The sequence below is a fragment of the Bos indicus genome, chromosome 5 (genome assembly GCF_029378745.1).
Source record: "Bos indicus isolate NIAB-ARS_2022 breed Sahiwal x Tharparkar chromosome 5, NIAB-ARS_B.indTharparkar_mat_pri_1.0, whole genome shotgun sequence".
NCBI lineage: Eukaryota > Metazoa > Chordata > Mammalia > Artiodactyla > Bovidae > Bos > Bos indicus.
The window spans coordinates 60,959,876-60,980,463 of record NC_091764.1 but is presented as its reverse complement, the minus strand read 5'-3'; the positions used below and the strand labels follow the sequence as shown (position 1 = coordinate 60,980,463).

At 39.5% G+C, this 20,588-nt stretch overlaps 1 protein-coding gene across 10 annotated transcripts in view; it reads right to left on the bottom strand.

Moving 5' to 3' along the window:
- CFAP54 (cilia and flagella associated protein 54) overlaps positions 1 to 20,588 on the bottom strand; it is a 312,887-nt gene that overhangs the window by 88,096 nt on the left and 204,203 nt on the right. For all 10 annotated transcript variants that reach the window (XR_011566649.1, XR_011566651.1, XR_011566650.1 and 7 more), the window contains 5 exons: positions 10,170 to 10,275; positions 7,858 to 8,002; positions 6,904 to 7,061; positions 6,553 to 6,732; positions 6,326 to 6,452 (listed from right to left, as the gene is read on the bottom strand). Coding sequence is in view for 7 of the 10 variants with exons in the window: in XM_070789566.1 (XP_070645667.1) it covers positions 6,326 to 6,452; positions 6,553 to 6,732; positions 6,904 to 7,061; positions 7,858 to 8,002; positions 10,170 to 10,275 (716 nt within the window). In the remaining 3 variants the exon portion in view is untranslated. The remainder of the gene's footprint in view (positions 1 to 6,325; positions 6,453 to 6,552; positions 6,733 to 6,903; positions 7,062 to 7,857; positions 8,003 to 10,169; positions 10,276 to 20,588) is intronic.

Genomic DNA, 20,588 nt, shown 5'->3' with positions numbered 1-20,588 from the left:
GATAGGGATTGCATTGAATCTATAAATTGCTTTGTGTAGTATACTCATTTTCACTATATTGATTCTTCCAATCCATGAAGATGGTATATTTCTCCATCTATTAGTGTCCTCTTTGATTTCTTTCACCAGTGTTTTATAGTTTTCTATATATAGGTCTTTAGTTTCTTTAGGTAGATATATTCCTAAGTATTTTATTCTTTTCGTTGCAATGGTGAATGGAATTGTTTCCTTAATTTCTCTTTCTGTTTTCTCATTATTAGTGTATAAGAATGCAAGGGATTTCTGTGTGTTGATTTTATATCCTGCAACTTTACTATACTCATTGATTAGTTCTAGTAATTTTCTGGTGGAGTCTTTAGGGTTTTCTATGTAGAGGATCATGTCATCTGCAAATAGTGAGAGTTTTACTTCTTCTTTTCCAATTTGGATTCCTTTTATTTCTTTTTCTGCTCTGATTGCTGTGGCCAAAACTTCCAAAACTATGTTGAATAGTAATGGTGAAAGTGGGCACCCTTGTCTTGTTCCTGACTTTAGAGGAAATGCTTTCAATTTTTCACCATTGAGGATAATGTTTGCTGTGGGTTTGTCATATATAGCTTTTATTATGTTGAGGTATGTTCCTTCTATTCCTGCTTTCTGGAGAGTTTTTATCATAAATGGGTGTTGAATTTTGTCAAAGGCTTTCTCTGCATCTATTGAGATAATCATATGGTTTTTGTTTTTCAATTTGTTAATGTGGTATATTACATTGATTGATTTGCGGATATTGAAGAATCCTTGCATCCCTGGGATAAAGCCCACTTGGTCATGGTGTATGATCTTTTTAATGTGTTGTTGGATTCTGATTGCTAGAATTTTGTTTAGGATTTTTGCATCTATGTTCATCAGTGATATTGGCCTGTAGTTTTCTTTTTTTGTGGGATCTTTGTCAGGTTTTGGTATTAGGGTGATGGTGGCCTCATAGAATGAGTTTGGAAGTTTACCTTCCTCCGCAATTTTCTGGAAGAGTTTGAGCAGGATAGGTGTTAGCTCTTCTCTAAATTTTTGGTAGAATTCAGCTGTGAAGCCGTCTGGACCTGGGCTTTTGTTTGCTGGAAGATTTTTGATTACAGTTTCAATTTCCGTGCTTGTGATGGGTCTGTTAAGGTTTTCTATTTCTTCCTGGTCGAGTTTTGGAAAGTTGTACTTTTCTAAGAATTTGTCCATTTCTTCCTCGTTGTCCATTTTATTGGCATATAATTGTTGATAATAGTCTCTTATGATCCTTTGTATTTCTGTGTTGTCTGTTGTGATCTCTCCATTTTCGTTTCTAATTTTATTGATTTGATTTTTCTCCCTTTGTTTCTTGATGAGTCTGGCTAATGGTTTGTCAATTTTATTTATCCTTTCAAAGAACCAGCTTTTGGCTTTGTTGATTTTTGCTATGGTCTCTTTTGTTTCTTTTGCATTTATTTCTGCTCTAATTTTTAAGATTTCTTTCCTTCTACTAACCCTGGGGTTCTTCATTTCTTCCTTTTCTAGTTGCTTTAGGTGTAGAGTTAGGTTATTTATTTGACTTTTTTCTTGTTTCTTGAGGTGTGCCTGTATTGCTATGAACTTTCCCCTTAGGACTGCTTTTACCGTGTCCCACGGGTTTTGGGTTGTTGTGTGTTCATTTTCATTCGTTTCTATGCAAATTTTGATTTCTTTTTTGATTTCTTCTGTGATTTGTTGGTTATTCAGCAGCGTGTTGTTCAGCCTCCATATGTTGGAATTTTTAATAGTTTTTCTCCTGTAATTGAGATCTAATCTTACTGCATTGTGGTCAGAAAAGATGCTTGGAATGATTTCTATTTTTTTTGAATTTACCAAGGCTAGCTTTATGGCCCAGGATGTGATCTATCCTGGAGAAGGTTCTATGTGCACTTGAGAAAAAGGTGAAATTCATTGTTTTGGGATGAAATGTCCTATAGATATCAATTAGGTCTAACTGGTCTATTGTATCGTTTAAAGTTTGTGTCTCCTTGTTAATTTTCTGTTTAGTTGATCTATCCATAGGTGTGAGTGGGGTATTAAAGTCTCCCACTATTATTGTGTTATTGTTAATTTCTCCTTTCATACTTGTTAGCATTTGTCTTACATACTGCGGTGCTCCCGTGTTGGGTGCATATATATTTATAATTGTTATATCTTCTTCTTGGATTGATCCTTTGATCATTATGTAGTGACCTTCTTTGTCTCTTTTCACAGCCTTTGTTTTAAAGTCTATTTTATCTGATATGAGTATTGCTACTCCTGCTTTCTTTTGGTCCCTATTTGCATGGAAAATCTTTTTCCAGCCTTTCACTTTCAGTCTGTATGTGTCCCCTGTTTTGAGGTGGGTCTCCTGTAGACAACATATGTAGGGGTCTTGTTTTTGTATCCATTCAGCCAGTCTTTGTCTTTTGGTTGGGGCATTCAACCCATTTACGTTTAAGGTAATTACTGATAAGTATGATCCCGTTGCCATTTACTTTATTGTTTGGGGTTCGAATTTATACACCATTTTTGTGTTTCCTGTCTAGAGAATATCCTTTAGTATTTGTTGGAGAGCTGGTTTGGTGGTGCAGAATTCTCTCAGCTTTTGCTTGTCTGAGAAGCTTTTGATTTCTCCTTCATACCTGAATGAAATCCTTGCTGGGTACAATAATCTGGGCTGTAGGTTATTTTCTTTCATCATTTTAAGTATGTCTTGCCATTCCCTCCTGGCTTGAAGAGTTTCTATTGAAAGATCAGCTGTTATCCTTATGGGAATTCCTTTGTGTGTTATTTGTTGTTTTTCCCTTGCTGCTTATAATATTTGTTCTTTGTGTTTGATCTTTGTTAATTTGATTAATATGTGTCTTGGGGTGTTTCGCCTTGGGTTTATCCTGTTTGGGATTCTCTGGGTTTCTTGGACTTGGGTGATTATTTCCTTCCCCAGTTTAGGGAAGTTTTCAACTATTATCTCCTCAAGTATTTTCTCATGGTCTTTCTTTTTGTCTTCTTCTTCTGGAACCCCTATGATTCGAATGTTGTAGCGTTTAATATTGTCCTGGAGGTCTCTGAGATTGTCCTCATTTCTTTTAATTCGTTTTTCTTTTATTCTCTCTGATTCATTTATTTCTACCATTCTATCTTCTAATTCACTAATCCTATCTTCTGCCTCTGTTATTCTACTATTTGTTGCCTCCAGAGTGTTTTTAATTTCATTTATTGCATTATTCATTATATATTGACTCTTTTTTATTTCTTCTAGGTCCTTATTAAATCTTTCTTGCATCTTCTCAATCCTTGTCTCCAAGCTATTTATCTGTGATTCCATTTTAATTTCAAGATTTTGGATCAATTTCACTATCATTATTCGGAATTCTTTATCAGGTAGATTCCCTATCTCTTCCTCTTTTGTTTGGTTTGGTGGGCATTTATCCTGTTCCTTTATCTGCTGGCTATTCCTCTGCCTCTTCATCTTGTTTAAATTGCTGAGTTTGGGGTGTCCTTTCTGTATTCTGGCAGTTTGTGGAGTTCTCTTTATTGTGGCTTTTCCTCGCTGTGTGTGGGTTTGTACAGGTGGCTTGTCAAGGTTTCCTGGTTAGGGAAGCTTGTGTCGGTGTTCTGATGGGTGGAGCTGTATTTCTTCTCTTTGTTCAGTCGCGCTGTGGGGAGGGAGGGAGGGATGCTGCAAACAAATAACACTGGCGTGCGCTCGCAGTGCCTCAGCCACACTGGGTCTGCCCCCGCTCACGGCGCGTGTAGCCTCCCTGCCCACACTGCTCGGGCTCTAGGTTGTTCCGCCGGGAACAATCCGAGGATGGCCCTGGGTTGCATGTACCTCCCAGGTCCAAGCCGCTCAGGTTCAGGCACTCGGGTAGTCCTCAGAGGCGCAGACTCAGTTGGGCCTGAGTTTTGTGCTCTTCCCAGGTCCGAGCAGCTCAAGTGATGAGGTGTTTGGCGAGCACCAACGCTGCGACTTATCACCTCCCCGCCACTCGGTTATATGGGTGTAAAACCGGCGCACCTTCTCAGGCAGATGTTAACCGTCCAGACCCCCAAGAAGTTTTAGTTAGCAAAGAAGCCTGCTTACAGTTTTATAGATAATGTCTCTCTGGGGCTGCGATTGCCCCCTTCCGGCTCTGGCTGCCTGTCACCGGAGGGGGAAGGTCTGCAGCCGGCTATCTCTGTTCAATTCTTTGTTCCGTGCGCGGGCCTGGCGGTGTCTTAGGTTGAGGCTGGCTTTTCGCGTGGTAGATATCCCACAGTCTGGTTTGCTAGCCCAAATTATTTCGCTCAGATAGTGCTCAGGGTATTCAGGCCAGATTCTTACTCTAAGCGATGCAGCCCGCGCTGCACCTCCCTGCCCAGCCCCCGCTTGCTAATGGCGCGTGCAGGCGTCTGCGCTGCTTCTCCGCTGGGGGAGTTACCATAGGACTCGCAATCTTCGAGTTTTAATTGTTTATTTATTTTTTCTTCCTGTTATGTTGCCCTCTGTGCTTCCAAAGCTCGGCACAGATTCGGCAGTGAGAAGGTTTCCTGGTGTTTGGAAACTTCTCTCTTTTTAAGACTCCCTTCCCGGGACGGAACTCCATCCCTCCCTCTTTTGTCTCTTTTTTTGTCTTTTATATTTTTTCCTACCTCCTTTCGAAGAGTTGGATTGCTTTTCTGGGTGCCTGATGTCCTCTGCCGGCATTCAGAAGTTGTTTTGTGGAATTTACTCGACGTTTAAATGCTCTTTTGATGAATTTGTGGGGGAGAAAGTGTTCTCCCCGTCCTACTCCTCCACCATCTTCAGAAAACTCGGCAGGTGGATTCTTTACCACTAAGCCACTGGGAAAGCCCCAGATATACTTTTTTTTTTTTTTTTTTTAAGGCATGATTAATATAGGTTAGAACAGACAGAGCTGTTACAAGATTTTCAGCCCTCTGAGACAGACAAGAGCCTTGGCGCTAGAGGCACATAGCTTTGGGTCAACAGTGTCTGTGAGCTCCTGTGAAGTGTAGCAATACTGGTTTCCTAGGAGTTATATGGTAAACAATCTGCCTGCCAGTGTAGGAAATGTAAGAGATGCTGATTCGATCCCTGGATCAGGAAGATCCCCTGGAGAAGGAAATGGCATTCCACTCCAGTACTCTTGCCTGGAAAATTCCATGGGCAGAGGAGCCTGGCAGGCTACAGTCCATGGGGCCACAAAAAGTCAGACACAACTGAGCAACTGAGCACACACATATATACCTCTGACTTACTGGTCTACCTTCTACAATCAGGTCCTCCACTGGCTGGCTTCAGGTTATCCTCCAACCTATTCTTCACCCAGCAGCTAGGGTAATCCTTTGAAACATAAACTGTTCCCTGATCACCTCCTCCCTTTAGGCTGCCCCTACCCAACTCTGCTCTGGTTGCACTGGTCTCCTTGCAGTTCTGGAATATGTCAAGTGTGTCCTGACCTCAGAACCTACAACTCACTGCTCGCTCTGCCTCCACTATGCATGACTCCCTATGCATATTCATGACTCTGCTATGCATATGCATAATACTTACAGTCTAGAGTTAAATACCACCTCCCCAAAGAGACCTTTCCCAATTATTCTATTCAGTACTTAAATAGACACCCCTTCCTTTGCTATTCTTTATCAACAGACCTTATCCACATCTTTATAACACTAATTACAATTACATACATAAACATAATTCATCATCATGTTTAAGCTTACTATATCCTTGCAGATTTCCTATATAGTTGTTATCAAATACAGATTTCTATAAAATATGTATTGTATTAAATTTTCTAAATATTATAAAAATGTATAAATATTAAATAAATATTAAAATGTTTTATACAATATTTATAATATGATAAATGATATAATATTCATTCCTGTATATGATTTGTTTACTTGTTTATCTCTATCTTCAAGGTTAAGAGTAGGAACTACATCTGTTTTCATCTCCAGTAGTGTCCTAGGACCTCATATGGAGGCTGGCACATGGTAGGTGATCAGATGTCTGTTCTTTCATCAGCAAAAGGAAGAACTGAGTACATAATTGCTTTCTAACATTTCCACTATCAAGTATCCTTTTCATACAAACTACTTTTCAACTAAAGGATTACACTGTGTAAAGAGCTTTGTATAACCAGCTATTTAATTAAATGCCTTTGTGTGAAAGGAATAACATGGCACTAATAATAATTTTTTCAACTATTTTTTAAATAAATGGAATCTGGGTATTCATAAATATTGCCCCAAATTAAATGCACTCACAAGATAGCCTGTTTGAAAATAAATTAAACTTTTTCATCAGTGTCTTGAATATATGTTTAAGTGTCCTTACCAATTCTCATTTTTGTTTTGGCCAACAACATGACGTGAGGAAGATAAATATTTTTCAAAGGCAGTAATGGACTTGCATAGTCAGTGTTTGATGAAGGCAATTCAATTGTTTCTCCAAAAGTTATCATCTGTAAAAGAAACATCATACTAAGTAATTAGCTATTGTGGTCTGCAATAAGAAAAAGAAGAGTAAATTTCTAAATCTTTTGGACAGTAAAGCTTTCTCACCTGTTCTATAAGAATGTTGTGAGACTGAGTCAACAAATACAATTTTTCTATTTTCGAAAAAGGAGTTTCCTTGAATTTCTCAGCTTTTGTTAAATCATCCAGCAAAAGCATGCTTCTCACCAGGGTTAAATGAGATCGAGGAGAAATAAAGTCATGCCCTTCAAGCAACTGTATTACCTCCTATTAAAATAAAATTATTATGTCTGATAGTACCATTTACAATTCACTGAAATAAGAGCTGGCCATATTGACTGCCATACAAGCAGTAACTAATGGAAATTTAAACTCTCTCCTTTTATTCTAACCAGAATCCTTTGGTAAATATCAATGTGAATGAGACTGGCTTCCTACCTGAAGGCTTTTTATGATGTCTGCCTTTAAATGCTTTTCTTGTAGGCCGATAATTACAGCTTGCATCAAGAATTCAGCCTGTAGCTCCCTGTCACCTGCAGCTTTTGCCTCCACACACACTTCATTGATAAGGCTCACGTAATCTGTTATATCGTTTTCTAAAATAAACAAATGCAGTTACTTAAAATGCACCAAGAAAGGAAGAAACTGTATAAGCATAAAATCCTCAAAGTTTATCACAGGAATATTGTATAAAATAGAAGAAAAGGAAGATGCAAAGATGGAAAACAAAACTACATGAAATATTGAAAATAAACATAATTTGAGGGGAAGTACTTTAGAGTATTCAAACGCTGCCAAAGTAATAATGATATTGCATGAAATAATTTAATTTGGGAGATGGGTAGAGATGGGTAAATAGATAGGTTCACACACAGATAACTATTAACCTCTGCCAGCACTAATATTTGTATGTGCCAGGTTGTAGTCTAAGAACCTTAGAAATTTAACCTATTTATCCTGGAAATAATCCTATGAAGTAAGTACCCTATTTCTATTTTACAGAGGAGAAAACTGGGGCATAGGGGGACTAAGTGATTTGGCCAAGATTACACAGCAAGGAAGTGGTGGATAGAGTATTTGAACTCAAGGCAGGGTGGCTCCAGAAACTGCTCTCTGGACCCCTGCACCAGGCTGCCTTCCTAGATGACTCTGAAATCTCATTGCCTGCAATGCATACATCAGTAACATATATGCCATTTTCAGTGATACAAGGGACTGCTGAAAATTATTATCCTCATTTAATATCTCAATTTTTAAAATTCTGGAAACAGATCAAGCTAAGAAGTTATAAAATGTTAATGTTATAATAAAATACATCCCAATAAAACCTCTGTTACCTAAATAAAATTAAATTTTATGAAAGCTTTGATTGAAGAGAGAGGGTATTTGTACCTTTCACGATTCCAATGCCACGAATCTGGGCAACAAATGCAGTCACCAAGGCTAAGCGGCACCTCAACCACAGATGAATGTTGAAATATTCTCGAGAATTTAAGGAAATAGGATCTAAAAAATTGTCGTCTTTACTTTCAGTCGCCTAAACAATATCAAAATGATGATTATCTTTCCACTTAAAAATGTCCAAGTTCTAGCCTAGTGTTAAATATAAGTTAAGGGAAGCATTGATACCATTTAATAGCATTAAATTTTTGATTTTAGAAATTATCCTTTAACATTCTATAAAACATAAAAGATATATAAAAAACAAGTAAAATCACTATTAACACTGATCCTCATTTAAGTGCTTTCTTTTTCTCTGTGTACCCACCGTTGAAAACTAGATTTACAGTCTGAATTTTTCATTGCAAACTATATCATCAGTTTCCATACCTTCAAAAATTTTGTGACCATCATTTTAAAGGCTGAAAAACAATAATACTGGCTAATTATTGAGTGTGCGAGGGGCTGTGCTACATGCTTTATACATATTATCTCACTTAATCCTCCTGACAAGCCAAAGAGCGGTTATTGTTATTCTCTGTTTTTCAGATTTGAGAAGTGAAGCCTGCTGCTACTGCTGCTAAGTCGCTTCAGTCGTGTCCGACTCTGTGCTACCCCACAGACAGCAGCCCACCAGGCTCCCCCGTCCCTGGGATTCTCCAGGCAAGAACACTGGAGTGGGTTGCCATTTCCTTCTCCAATGCATGAAAGTGAAAAGTGAAAGTGAAGTCGCTCAGTCGTGTCCGACTCCTAGCCTAGGGAGGCTAACTATTTGCTTAAACCCCATCATATTCTGGCAGAGGATTCACACTTGTGTCTTTCTGAATTTAGAGCCCACAGTCTTAACTGACTAAGTTATATTGCTAGGTGCTGCTCACATCCCGAACATATTTTATGACTTACTATCCTTCTTGTTTCACTTTACAAAGGAAATGACCAATGGGAGGGAGGTGACAAAGGAACTCTTCCAGAGCTATCAATCTCAGACACTTCATCTAGAACAATGCCTCTTTGTTCCAGGAATTTCCTGCTATGCATCTCTGACAGTTCACCATCTCCAGACAGTCAGCAACATCTGTTATCAAGGAGCTGTGACCTGGACTTGATGGGGGTTAAAGTGACTGACAGGTGAGGTGCAGACGAGGAGAGGGTGAGCTATTCCTGGGACCAGAGTAAGAAGGGAACAGAGAACCAGGGAGAGGATCATGATTAGAATGAGGGATCTACTACTTAGATTAGATTTACAGGAAAAAATACCTATCTATGTACCTTTATCTTGGCCTACATGCCTGTTACTATCGAAAAGCCAAGTCATGCTTAATCTAAATCAGGGCTTCTCAACCTCAGCATGACTGACATTTTGGGCCAGATACTTGTTGTGGGGGAAGTGTCCTGTGTGTTACAGGATGTTGAACAACATCCCTGGGTTCTACCCAGTAGTTGTCATTAGCACTGCCTCTAGTTAGAACAACCGAAATGTCTCTAGGCACTGCAAATGTCCCCTGGGAGGCAAAATCGCCTCCAACTGACAACCACCACTCTAAGTAAATTTTCAGAATCAGATTGCTTTTTAGCATACATATTGCTTTTAATATAGTAAGAAATGAGTCAATTAGTTTTATTTTGTAAAGACTTAGATAGCAGCAATTTTATTAGTAAAGCTTAAGCTTTATTTTATTCATTTTAAAATGAGCAAGGGTTTAGTGTACTGAATCTTTATATTTTAATCCTAAACAACCCTGTATTATTAAATTACTTGGTCTAATTGAAGTCCATAAAATTTCAAAGAACGTGAGATACCAGTTGCCATATAGATTTGAGAGCTGAAGTGCAGAAGAATCTAATTGTGAGAAATTCAAGATGGGAAACAGCACACATGTCACACTGGTAATGCTAAAGAAGAAATATAATCGAAAGTGAAATGAAGACCAAGTATTGTGAAACAAGTTCATTTACTGGTGACACCAGATCTAGAAGACTAGAATGATATATCTGGTAGGACTCCAGTCACTATTACATCCAATTCCATAAGTTCCTAAATGAGATTACATAGCTCTTTAAAAAAAATGTTAAGGAACTTGCCCAAGGTATACTGACTAATAAACAGCATCAACATGGGACTTAAACACAGATCTTTTTATTCTGAACTCAATTTTTCAGTACTTTACCCCTTTGTTTCATTTAAATAATGAGACAATGTCCTAGTATGCCAATAATTATTCCATAATAAGTATTATAAGGATAAACATTAAATTCATACATACATAACTTTCTGAAGAGGTGCAATTCTCTGAGTCATCTTCTACTACTTTCTTTTTAAAAAGTTTTGAATCCTGGAGAAGTTTAAGTGTGGAAAATACTATCGCAGCACTAAAATAGAGAATATAATTTAAACATTATTAGTATTACACTTGTGGCATTTGTACCTTATTTCCTAAGTCTCTTCCTCCAAAAAACCCTCCCCATATTGCCACCCCCACCCCAATTAGGTGCCCTGTCTGTGTGCCCTAGTGTGGTCTTAACCACAAGATGGTACCTAGCACATTATTTAACTGCCTGCAAACCCCTGTATAGTCTCACCTAATTTTATCTTATTCCTTGCTGAAAACCAGCATCTAGTGGCTCAGACACAATAGAAGTTAAAAAATATTTTTAAATGAAAAGTGTGAACAAAAGAATGAATGTTTCCATGATCTAAAACAAAATTTACTCACACATTCATTAATAAAATGAGCACAGATGTATTTTCCATACATCAGAATATGGTTCTCTGGGGTTATTTGATGCCATAAAACTGTGTTGCTTAATGCTATGCACTTGGAAAATCTTAAGGAAAATTTTTGCTCAATCAGTATCTAGCAGTGCCAAGAGGTAAAGGTACTTAATGAAGAAAATAGAAGCCAGGAGAGAGGACTCTTCTCACTTCCTGTTGCCCGGGATGTAAGTTTTTCTTCACTTTAATCCATCCCATCCTCTTTCCCTGTATGATGATATACATATAACTGATGTCACACTTTTTCAAAATATTTTAATAATATATGTCAACAGGCCTTCTCATTGGAAAATCTAGACCAAAACAAAATTCAAATGCAGAATAATCTACCTGACAATGCTTGTTGTTATGCTACTTTATACACAGAAAGATTGGCTGAAAGCCAAATGGACAATATATCCATTTATCTAACTGATCACTTGATATCTCCACTTGAACAGTAAATAACAATCGCATTTAAGAGGTGTTATGAGCTAAACTGTGTTGAGGTCCTAACCCTCTGTGCCTCAGCATGCATTCTGACCTGGAAATAGAGTCTTGACAGAGGTAACCAAGCTAAAATAAGGTCATTGGGGTGGACCCTATGCATGTGCTACATGCTGTGCTAAGTCGCTTCATTGTGTTTGACTTTTTGCGACCCTATGGACTATAGACTGCCAGGCTCCTCTATCCATGGGATTCTCCAGACAAGAATACTAGAGACAGTTGCCATTTCCTTCTCCAGGGGATCTTCCTGACCCAGGAATCGAACCTGTGTCTCTTACGTCACCTGCATTGGCAGCTGTGTTACCTGGAAACCACTAGTGTTACCTGGAAAGCCCCATTCCAATATAACCAGTGTCCTTACAAATGGGGGGAATTTGGACAGAAAGACAGACATGGACAGAGAAACAGACATGCCCAGAGGGAAGCTGATGTGAAGACACATGGGGAGAAGGCAGCCCATGACTGGAGTGATGCACCTCTCCATCACGCATAATGCAGAACACCGAAGATCGCTGACAAGCAACAAGAGGTGAGGAAGGGCTCCCTCCAGAGCTGTCAAAAAGAGCGGGGTCCTGCCAACGCCCTGATTTTTGGACAGTCAGCCTCCAGAACTGTGAGACTATAAAATCCTGTTGTTTTAAGACACAGTCTTGGGTACTCTGTTATGTTAGCCCTAGGAAACATGTTGTTTAGTCGCCCAGTCATGCCCAACTCTTTGTGACCCCATGGACTGCAGCACGCCAGGCCTCGCTGTCCCTCACCCACCATCTCCCGGGGTTTGTCCAAATCCACATTTGTTGCATTGGTGATGCTGTCCAGCCATCTCATCCTCTGACGCCCTCTGCTCCTTCTGCCCTTGGGAGGAGGGAATAGCAAATCTGCCCACTGGAGGAGGAAATGGCAAACCACCCCAGTACACATGTCGTGAGAACCTCATGAACTGTTTAGAAGGCCTAGGAAACTAGGATGGATTAAAAGCAGAGCCCCTCCACCTCCTTCTCCCTTCCACCTCCTCCACCAAACCTACTCCTCCTTCTTGTTCTCTACCCCAGATCAAGAGCCCAGTATCACCACTGCTTCCCCTTTGCCTCCCGCTCCATGTTCAATCTGTCAACAAGTTCTGTCGGCTTCACCTTCAAATCTGGATACTATCCAGCAGCTCCTTCCTTCCTTCACTGCTACTGCTAATGCCTCCATCCAAGCCACCAACATCTCCAGGCCAGACAGCTGTGGGAACTTCCTGGCCAGTTTGTCTGATATGGCTCCCACCCCTGTGGTCCTGGTTCCTACTCTGGTCACATCGATCTCTCTTCAAGATGTAAATCAGATCATGTCATTTCCCCAGTCCTCCTTCCAGAAGCCTCCCTGGCTGTGGCCAGTACACCATCTCCTTTGGGTGAGGTTTCTGGCCAAGAAACCAGCTTCATCAGGGTCCAGGGATACTTCTAAGAAGGTATAGTCTCTGTGTATAGGCCCCCAAGGTATGTACATATGCTCAGATCTTCATTACATTTTAAAGCCTTTTTTTTTTTTGGTATGCATCCACGTGTTGTATTAAAAGATATCCTCTGTCTCGTCTTCCCTCAATCTTTTTTTAAAATGGTAACTGGTATTTACTGTGTTTACCACCTGCCAGGTGCTATGTTAAGTGCTTTCTGTGAATTAATTGACTTAATCCCCACCACAAACCTACAAAGTATGTATTATTATCATCCCTATTTGATAGATGAGTTAATTGAGACCCAGAAATGACTTGCCTAAGGTGACTCATGGAGAAGGAAATGGCAACCCACTCCAGTGTTCTTGCCTGGAGAATCCCAGGGACGGGGGAGCCTGGTGGGCTTCCGTCTATGGGGTCGCACAGAGTCGGACATGACTGAAGCGACTTAGCAGCAGCAGCAGCAAGGTGACTCAATGGGCATGAGTTTGAGCAAACTCCAGGAGATAGACAGGGAAGGCTGGCATGCGGTAGTCCAGAGAGTCACAGAGAGTCACACACGACTGAGCCACTGAACAACAACAAAGGTGACTTGGGTAGAAAGGGGAGGCAGGATCAGAACCCAGGCCACTGGCGCCTGCCGCATTCTCAGATTCATCCTTCTTCTTTAATGTGGCCTTTTCCTTTTTACAATTCTAACACACTGCGTTTTGTTTATCCTGGCACAGGGTTACTTGGTCCCACATTTATATTACTATCTAATTATTGTTAACTGTACCTTGCACGATATAAAAGGCCCTCTTTGTTCAGCTTTTTAATGTCTTTTGCCTTCATTCTACTCAGTAAGCTTCATTAAATGGGGTTATCTTAAGGATATTAAATGAGGTACTTAGTCTTTTATATGCTCAAAAATATGTATTGAGCACCTGCTATAGGCCAGAAGCAAATGTAGGGGTTATGGATACAGTACCTGACCTCACGGAGTTGACATTCTATTGAGAGCAGGATGCTCTCAGCAAACAGGAATGCTCAGCAAACAGACAGTATTCAGTGCTTCCTTGCTATAATCCTCCTAGCTGTCATTATTGTATAAAGTTGGACAGGGAAAATGCAAGGACTAAATTGATTTTTTTTCTGAGTTGTTAACCAGCATCAAAGCTTTTCAGCCATTACTGAATTTCAAACTCTCAGGATTTTACTCCGTCATTAAACTGGTTTAGATACTTGTATTTTCTAAAATATGGCTTGTGATGATCTAAACTTACTATTTAAAAGAAAATTAAAATCAAACAAGCAAGCAAGAAACAAACAAACAAACAAAAGTATAATGTTTATGGGGTTTGCATACAGGTACAGAATCTCCTCTCCCCTACACCCTTCCTCCCTGCAGGCTACATACACATTTCTAATGCACTTTGTTTATTCAGTAGCTTCAGAGTTAGCACAGGATAGCAACTAGAGACCTTGGAAGAAGAAAACAGTACTTATCTCACTCTTCTGATCTGAAGGCCTAATTCTGATTTCAAGAGAAATGAGATACAGGGTTTGGAATCTTGCAAACCCCAAAACTTAGTGAATAAAATATAAACGTACTGGTATGTCTTAATCCACGTGGTACTGCTTAGTTGCACAATGGAAAACTTCTAGTTTCTCCTCTGCACTAGGCAGACAGAAAGTGTAAGAGGATTACTGACTATAAACAGTCTGAATCCCAACAGAAGGACATTTCATTCTGACACAAAATTAAAAGGCTCAAATGTTATCCGACTTAGACAATAAATTAAATACAAAGGAGAACAGAAAGGAACATTTAAAAAAAAAGAAGACAAGATTCTGAAATAGAGAGGCAGCCCTGAAAGGAGTAGAAATACTGTTTGCGTAACTTTGATCCCATTTATTTCTTATTAACATTCATGACAAACATGGTCAGTTTGTTCTCATAAAATCTATGTGGCTCACTCCACCTGTCACCCAAGGGAACGTGCCTTTCAATTTCCTTGACACATAATTTTATTAGAAGAATCATGAAATGTCAAGCTAACCATCATTTGGAAAAGGGACTGTCCAACACTCTCAGCAGTGCCCAAACAGAAGCTCACAGAGGGTGAAGTTCACCTGCAAAAACACATTCATCCTGACAGTAGGCTTTCCCAAGTGACAATGCTGTCACTAACAGCCAGCAGTGGCAAAGTTTTTGCAGGTTTTGTCCCAAGGGCCTGGCTCATGGACTTAAAATTGGTGCGATTCTGGTATACTTGCATATTATTTGCATACATCTATCTGGTTGTCAAATTAAAGTTCTGTTGTGACATTCCTTTCTATGCTATTTTTTAATGTTTAGTTTCTCACTTCATTCTTCTTCACTAAAAAAAAAAAAAAAATCACTCTTATCCTCCACACTAAAAGGGTATATATAAGACATGTAGAGAGCAGGGCAAACAAAGAAAGTAAGAGACAAGAACTATTTTCCACAGTTGCTATTGCTCTCTGAGACACAGTTTGGAAAAAACAGTTCCATTTGCCACCATGGGAAATCATATGTTCATTATTTTCCATATATAGATATACATATATATTCTATATAGTGATAACACACAAAATCATATATATAATACACATTAAGATACATAAATATTTTCTAAATATATATTTACATATTATATATTCAAATCATTTATTTTCTATAGGAAATAATATAGTAAAAGTTCCTTTGTCTTCAAACTTCAGTGGGGAAAATGGTGTATTATTATGCCGTCTCTGGGGCTGCACAGAGTCGGACACGACTGAAGCTACTTAGCAGCAGCAGCAGCACTACTTAGTCGCTCAGTCGTGTCTGACTCTTTGCAATCCTTTGGACTGTAGCCCACCAGGCTCCTCTGTCCATAGAATTTCCCAGGCAAGAATAGTGGGGTGGGTTGCCATTTCTTCCACCAGGGGATCTTAGCACCCCAGGGATCGAAGCCATGTCTCCTGTGTCTCCTGCATTGCAGGCCAATTCTTTACCCTCTGAGCCATGTAAGCCTATTTTAACCAACTACCAGTATAGTTTAAAGATAGTTACAAATGTGACAATACTTTAACCCAGTGGGTCCCAAGTTTTTTTTAATCTCAACACCCATTTACATTCTTAAAAATTATTGAGAACTATCAAAGAGCTCTATCAATATTTACCATATTGGAAATTAAATTGAGTCATGTTTAAATTCATTAACATTTACTAATTCATTTAAAAATAAAAACTCATTAATTTTAATATAAATAATGTATTTTATGGAAAATATATTTTCAAAAACAAAAAATAGTGAGAAAGATGCCACTGTTTTTGCATTCTGCAAATCTCTTTAATATCTGACTTGAAAAGAGAAAATCTGCTGAATAGAAGACTAGTCAGTCTGTTCTGACATAATGTTTGGTTGAAGTACAGAAGACTTTGCCTCACACAGATAGTGACTAGACATGGGAGGAGTATTTTAAGAGCCTCTTCGGATAATTGTCAATATTCCTCCTTGATACTATACCAACATGTGACAAATGATATGCTTAGTTGCTCAATCATGTCAGACTCTTTGTGCCCCCATGAATGGTAGCCCGCCAGGCTCCTCTGTTCATGGGGATTTTCCAAGCAAGAATACTGGAGTGCATTGCTGTGCCCTCCTTCAGGGGATCTTCCCAACACAGGGATCGAAGCCAGGCCTCCCACATTGCAGGCAGATTCTTGTCTGAGCCACCAGGGAAGCCCAACAAATTATAGTTTCTTAAGTTTGTTGTTACGTGAAATGTAATACCATCCACTGATGCGCTTTTCCTACTCAGTTACATGAAAACCTAATGGTCTTTCTTGTTAACCAGGATTTGGGAACATCATATGTGGTCATTTAGAAAACATAAGCTCCCTGAATTATACAGATCCTCTTGATGTTGAAGCATTTCATTATACAATTTTTAAAAAGCAATGCCCATTAATGTCACCACCAGTCTCATCCAAAAAATCTAAGCATTTGAAAACTGTCAAACTCATGATGGCAAATACAAATTTTCCAAAACTCCAGTTTTCTCATGCAAGTTTAGATTTTATCACTGGCAACAAAAACAATTAGTTGTTTTCCTAGAAATGGCATGTTCATTTCACTCATTTTCAACAAAATGCCTGTCAAATACCCAAGTCTGAATAATCATGGTTTTTCAGTTGTTTTTATAAACAAAAATGTTGTTCCATGAGAAAAACAGCTTATCCAGCTCTCAATTCATCCACATGCATTCTCTTCCTCAAGACAGCCATCAGACTATGCTACGCAGTGAAAGTGCTTGAGGTACACTTCCCACTTAATATATTCCCACAGATTATTACAAATTTATTTAAGAATAGGTATTTATGAATGTAACAGATTCTACTGCTTCAGCAAAAGCATTCTTAAAGTGAATCTGCCTTTTTTTTTTTTTTTAATCGCAAGCACACAGCAGTGAAGAACAGAAGGACAACTAGTTTGCTTTGGTGTCACTGCTTTGATTCATGGTGAGCTGATGGAAGTTGCAAATAACAACACACAGAAAAGGCAAAAAAATCTTCATTTTATAAACTATTATACACATAGTTTACTATGTTATAAACTACTATAAAAATAGTTCTAACCTCACAGACCTCCCTGAAAGAGTCTCAGAACATCCAAAGATCTGCAGACCACATTTGAAAATCACTGCCCCAAACAGACTTTATGGATTTTCATCGCTGCTTAGAAACCACAAAAATTTATAAATTCCCCCAAACCTGTACTGTCTCCAACATAAAATCAAATTTAGATGTGGACTCAGTAGAGCCCAGCGAGCTTACAGTCTATGAGGTTGCAATTTAGCAATTGAACAACACCAACCATGGAAAAGCCTTCAATCAAGGCAATAGTGAGATGATTGTATGTTACCAATCTAAGTACAAGCAAAGGGGGGGTTCTGCTGAACTGACTTCCCCTTTGTGAAGGCTGCAGGAATACTTCTCCTGTTTAAAGAGAATGTCCATCTAAAAAAATTAAGTCCCTTTCCAAATTCTGGACCCAATGCATAGAACCTAATGCACAGAATTTCAGTATACTGAGAAAGGAGAGGAAAAAAATTGTTTCCATCTAATTTTATCATTTCTTCTTTTCATTCAATGATATTTTTCAGTTCTAAAATCTCTAGTTTTTTTCCCCTAAATTCACCTATTTCTTTTATAATCTTGTCTCATTCTCATCCATCCTTCACATCTTTGAACAGTTCATTTCTTGGGCTGCAAAGTCTGCCATTTATTGTCTGCTCTCTTCTGAGGATGTTTCTTCATTTGGTTTATGATATTTGCCTCTGTGTTAGCTTTACCGGCAGTTATTTTCCATGGGAGTCCTGCATTTCCTAAGTTAATCTCTATGAGACAACTTTGGCTTTGTCTTTGCTCCAGCTTTGTGATGTCAAGGCCAGTTTCAAAGTTAATATCTTAAGGTTTCTGCCTCTCACTGTCAGTGCCAGTTTGGACCCTGCACTTGCCAAAAGCATCCATCTGAGGAACTTATTTGTCTTGGGCTACTCTTTTTCCAACTATACTCAGCGCAGGCAGAAAGCAGGTTCCTGGCTAGTCCCCAGAGACCTTTCTGAAATCCCAACCTAGGGGATAATTTTATTCTGTATTAGAGAAACAGAGAAGACTGGACTGGGATCCTACCCTACTGTGTACAAATTATATCAGAGCATCGAATTCACTCTCTCTACTGGGTCATTTTCATCAGTATATAATACTGATATTATCAGTGTATATCAGTATATAATACTGATATACAGTATATAATACATTATTGTTGCTCTTATCTCAAAAAAACTTGTCTTGATCCTACTTCTACCAACTTTACCCTATTCCTCTAACTTCCCTTTACATGAAAATTCCTCAAAAGAATCATCTTTACTTGCTCATTCCAATTTCTCTCCTCCCGTGTTATCATAAAACCACTCTAAACATGCTCTTTCCCCATTACCTTCTAAAATTACTCCTGTCAAAGTACAAAATACTGGTGATGTCCACATTTATAAATCATCCAATTGCCAATTCTATGTTCTCATCTCAATCTACCTGGAGCTCTTGGCACAGCTGATCGCTCTATTCTCCTTGACACACTTTCTTTACGTGGCTTTCCGGATTTCATAATCTCTTGGGTTTTTTTTTTTTTTTTTTTTTCTTTTACTAGTCATTTCTTCTCAGTTTCCTTGGCTGGTTCCTCGTTTTCTCCCCAATCTTTTACCATGCCCAACCCTCAGTCCTTGGTCTTTTTCTTTCATTCATCTACTCACACTCCTTAAGGAATCTCATTCTTTATAAAGGCTTTAAGGGACTTCCCTGGTGGTCCAGTAACTAAGATTCTGCTGCATTCCCAATGCAGGGGGCCCAGGTTCAATTCCTGGTCAGGGAACTAGATCCTACATGCCCCATGCCACAGCTAAGACCTGGGGCACCCAAACAAATAAATAAATACATATTTTAAAAAACAGAGGCTTTAAATACTATCTATATTCTAAAGACTCCAAGAATATTTGATATTGCCAATTGTACCTCAAAGGGACATCTCAATCTAAACACATACAAAATGTAACTTTAGATCTTTCCCCTAAATAAGCTGCACCTCTGCAGTCTTCCCCATTTTGGTGAGGGACAATTTCTTTTGTAACTCTTCTCTCTTTCTCACTACTCTACAGCTAATGCATCAGCAGATTCTAACGGTTCTACTTTCAAAATATACCCAGAATCCAATGGCTTATCACCATCCTCAGTGCTACCACCCTTTTCAGAGCCACTAACATCTTTCTTTTTATAACAGCTTCCCCAGCTGATCTCTCTGCTTTCAAACCCTTTCTCTCCTACAATCAATTCTCCACCTAACAACTGGAGTCATCCCTTGGAAGTGAAAATCAGATCATGTCATTCTTCTGCTCAAAACAATATAATGACTCCCTAGTTCTCTCAGAGGAATAGCCAGAATCTTCACCTTGGCCACAAGATCCCTTATGATCTGCCTCCCCCACCAAGTACATCTTTGAGGATCTCTGAAAACTCTCACTTGCTCCATTCTAGCCTCAAGAGACCCTGTGCTATCCCTCAAACGTGTATTAGGCATGTTCCCACAGCCTGCAACACTCTGTCTACAAGTATTTGCATGGACAACCCCCGTATTTATTTGTTCAGATGTCACCTCATCATAAAGTCTACCCTGACCACACCAGATTTGGGTTATATGTCAACACTGATGCCAAGCACATCAAGAAGACTACGAAGAGGATGATTACTTCCATAGGGAAACTATCCAGGAAGAGCACAGCAGCCTCCCAAACAGGTTGAAAATGTCTAAAGAGGAAAGAGAAAGGTAACTGACTGGGCTTTATGGTGGTTAACGGGCGGTGCTGGGTTAAGGTTTCCCACATGTGGGTCAGGGTCTGTGTGGTTTAGACTTCCCACCAGCACCAAAGGAGGGGGCGACTAGGCTTTCTTCTCTGCTTGTCTGGGCATGGGGCACGAGAAGGGGGAGTGGGAGCAGTCAGTTAATGAACATCTAAGTGGAGCTTGTCTGGGCATGGGGCACGAGAAGGGGGAGTGGGAGCAGTCAGTTAATGAACATCTAAGTGGAGCTTGTCTGGGCATGGGGCACGAGAAGGGGGAGTGGGAGCAGTCAGTTAATGAACATCTAAGTGGAGCTTGTCTGGGCATGGGGCACGAGAAGGGGGAGTGGGAGCAGTCAGTTAATGAACATCTAAGTGGAGCTTGTCTGGGCATGGGGCACGAGAAGGGGGAGTGGGAGCAGTCAGTTAATGAACATCTAAGTGGAGCTTGTCTGGGCATGGGGCACGAGAAGGGGGAGTGGGAGCAGTCAGTTAATGAACATCTAAGTGGAGCTTGTCTGGGCATGGGGCACGAGAAGGGGGAGTGGGAGCAGTCAGTTAATGAACATCTAAGTGGAGCTTGTCTGGGCATGGGGCACG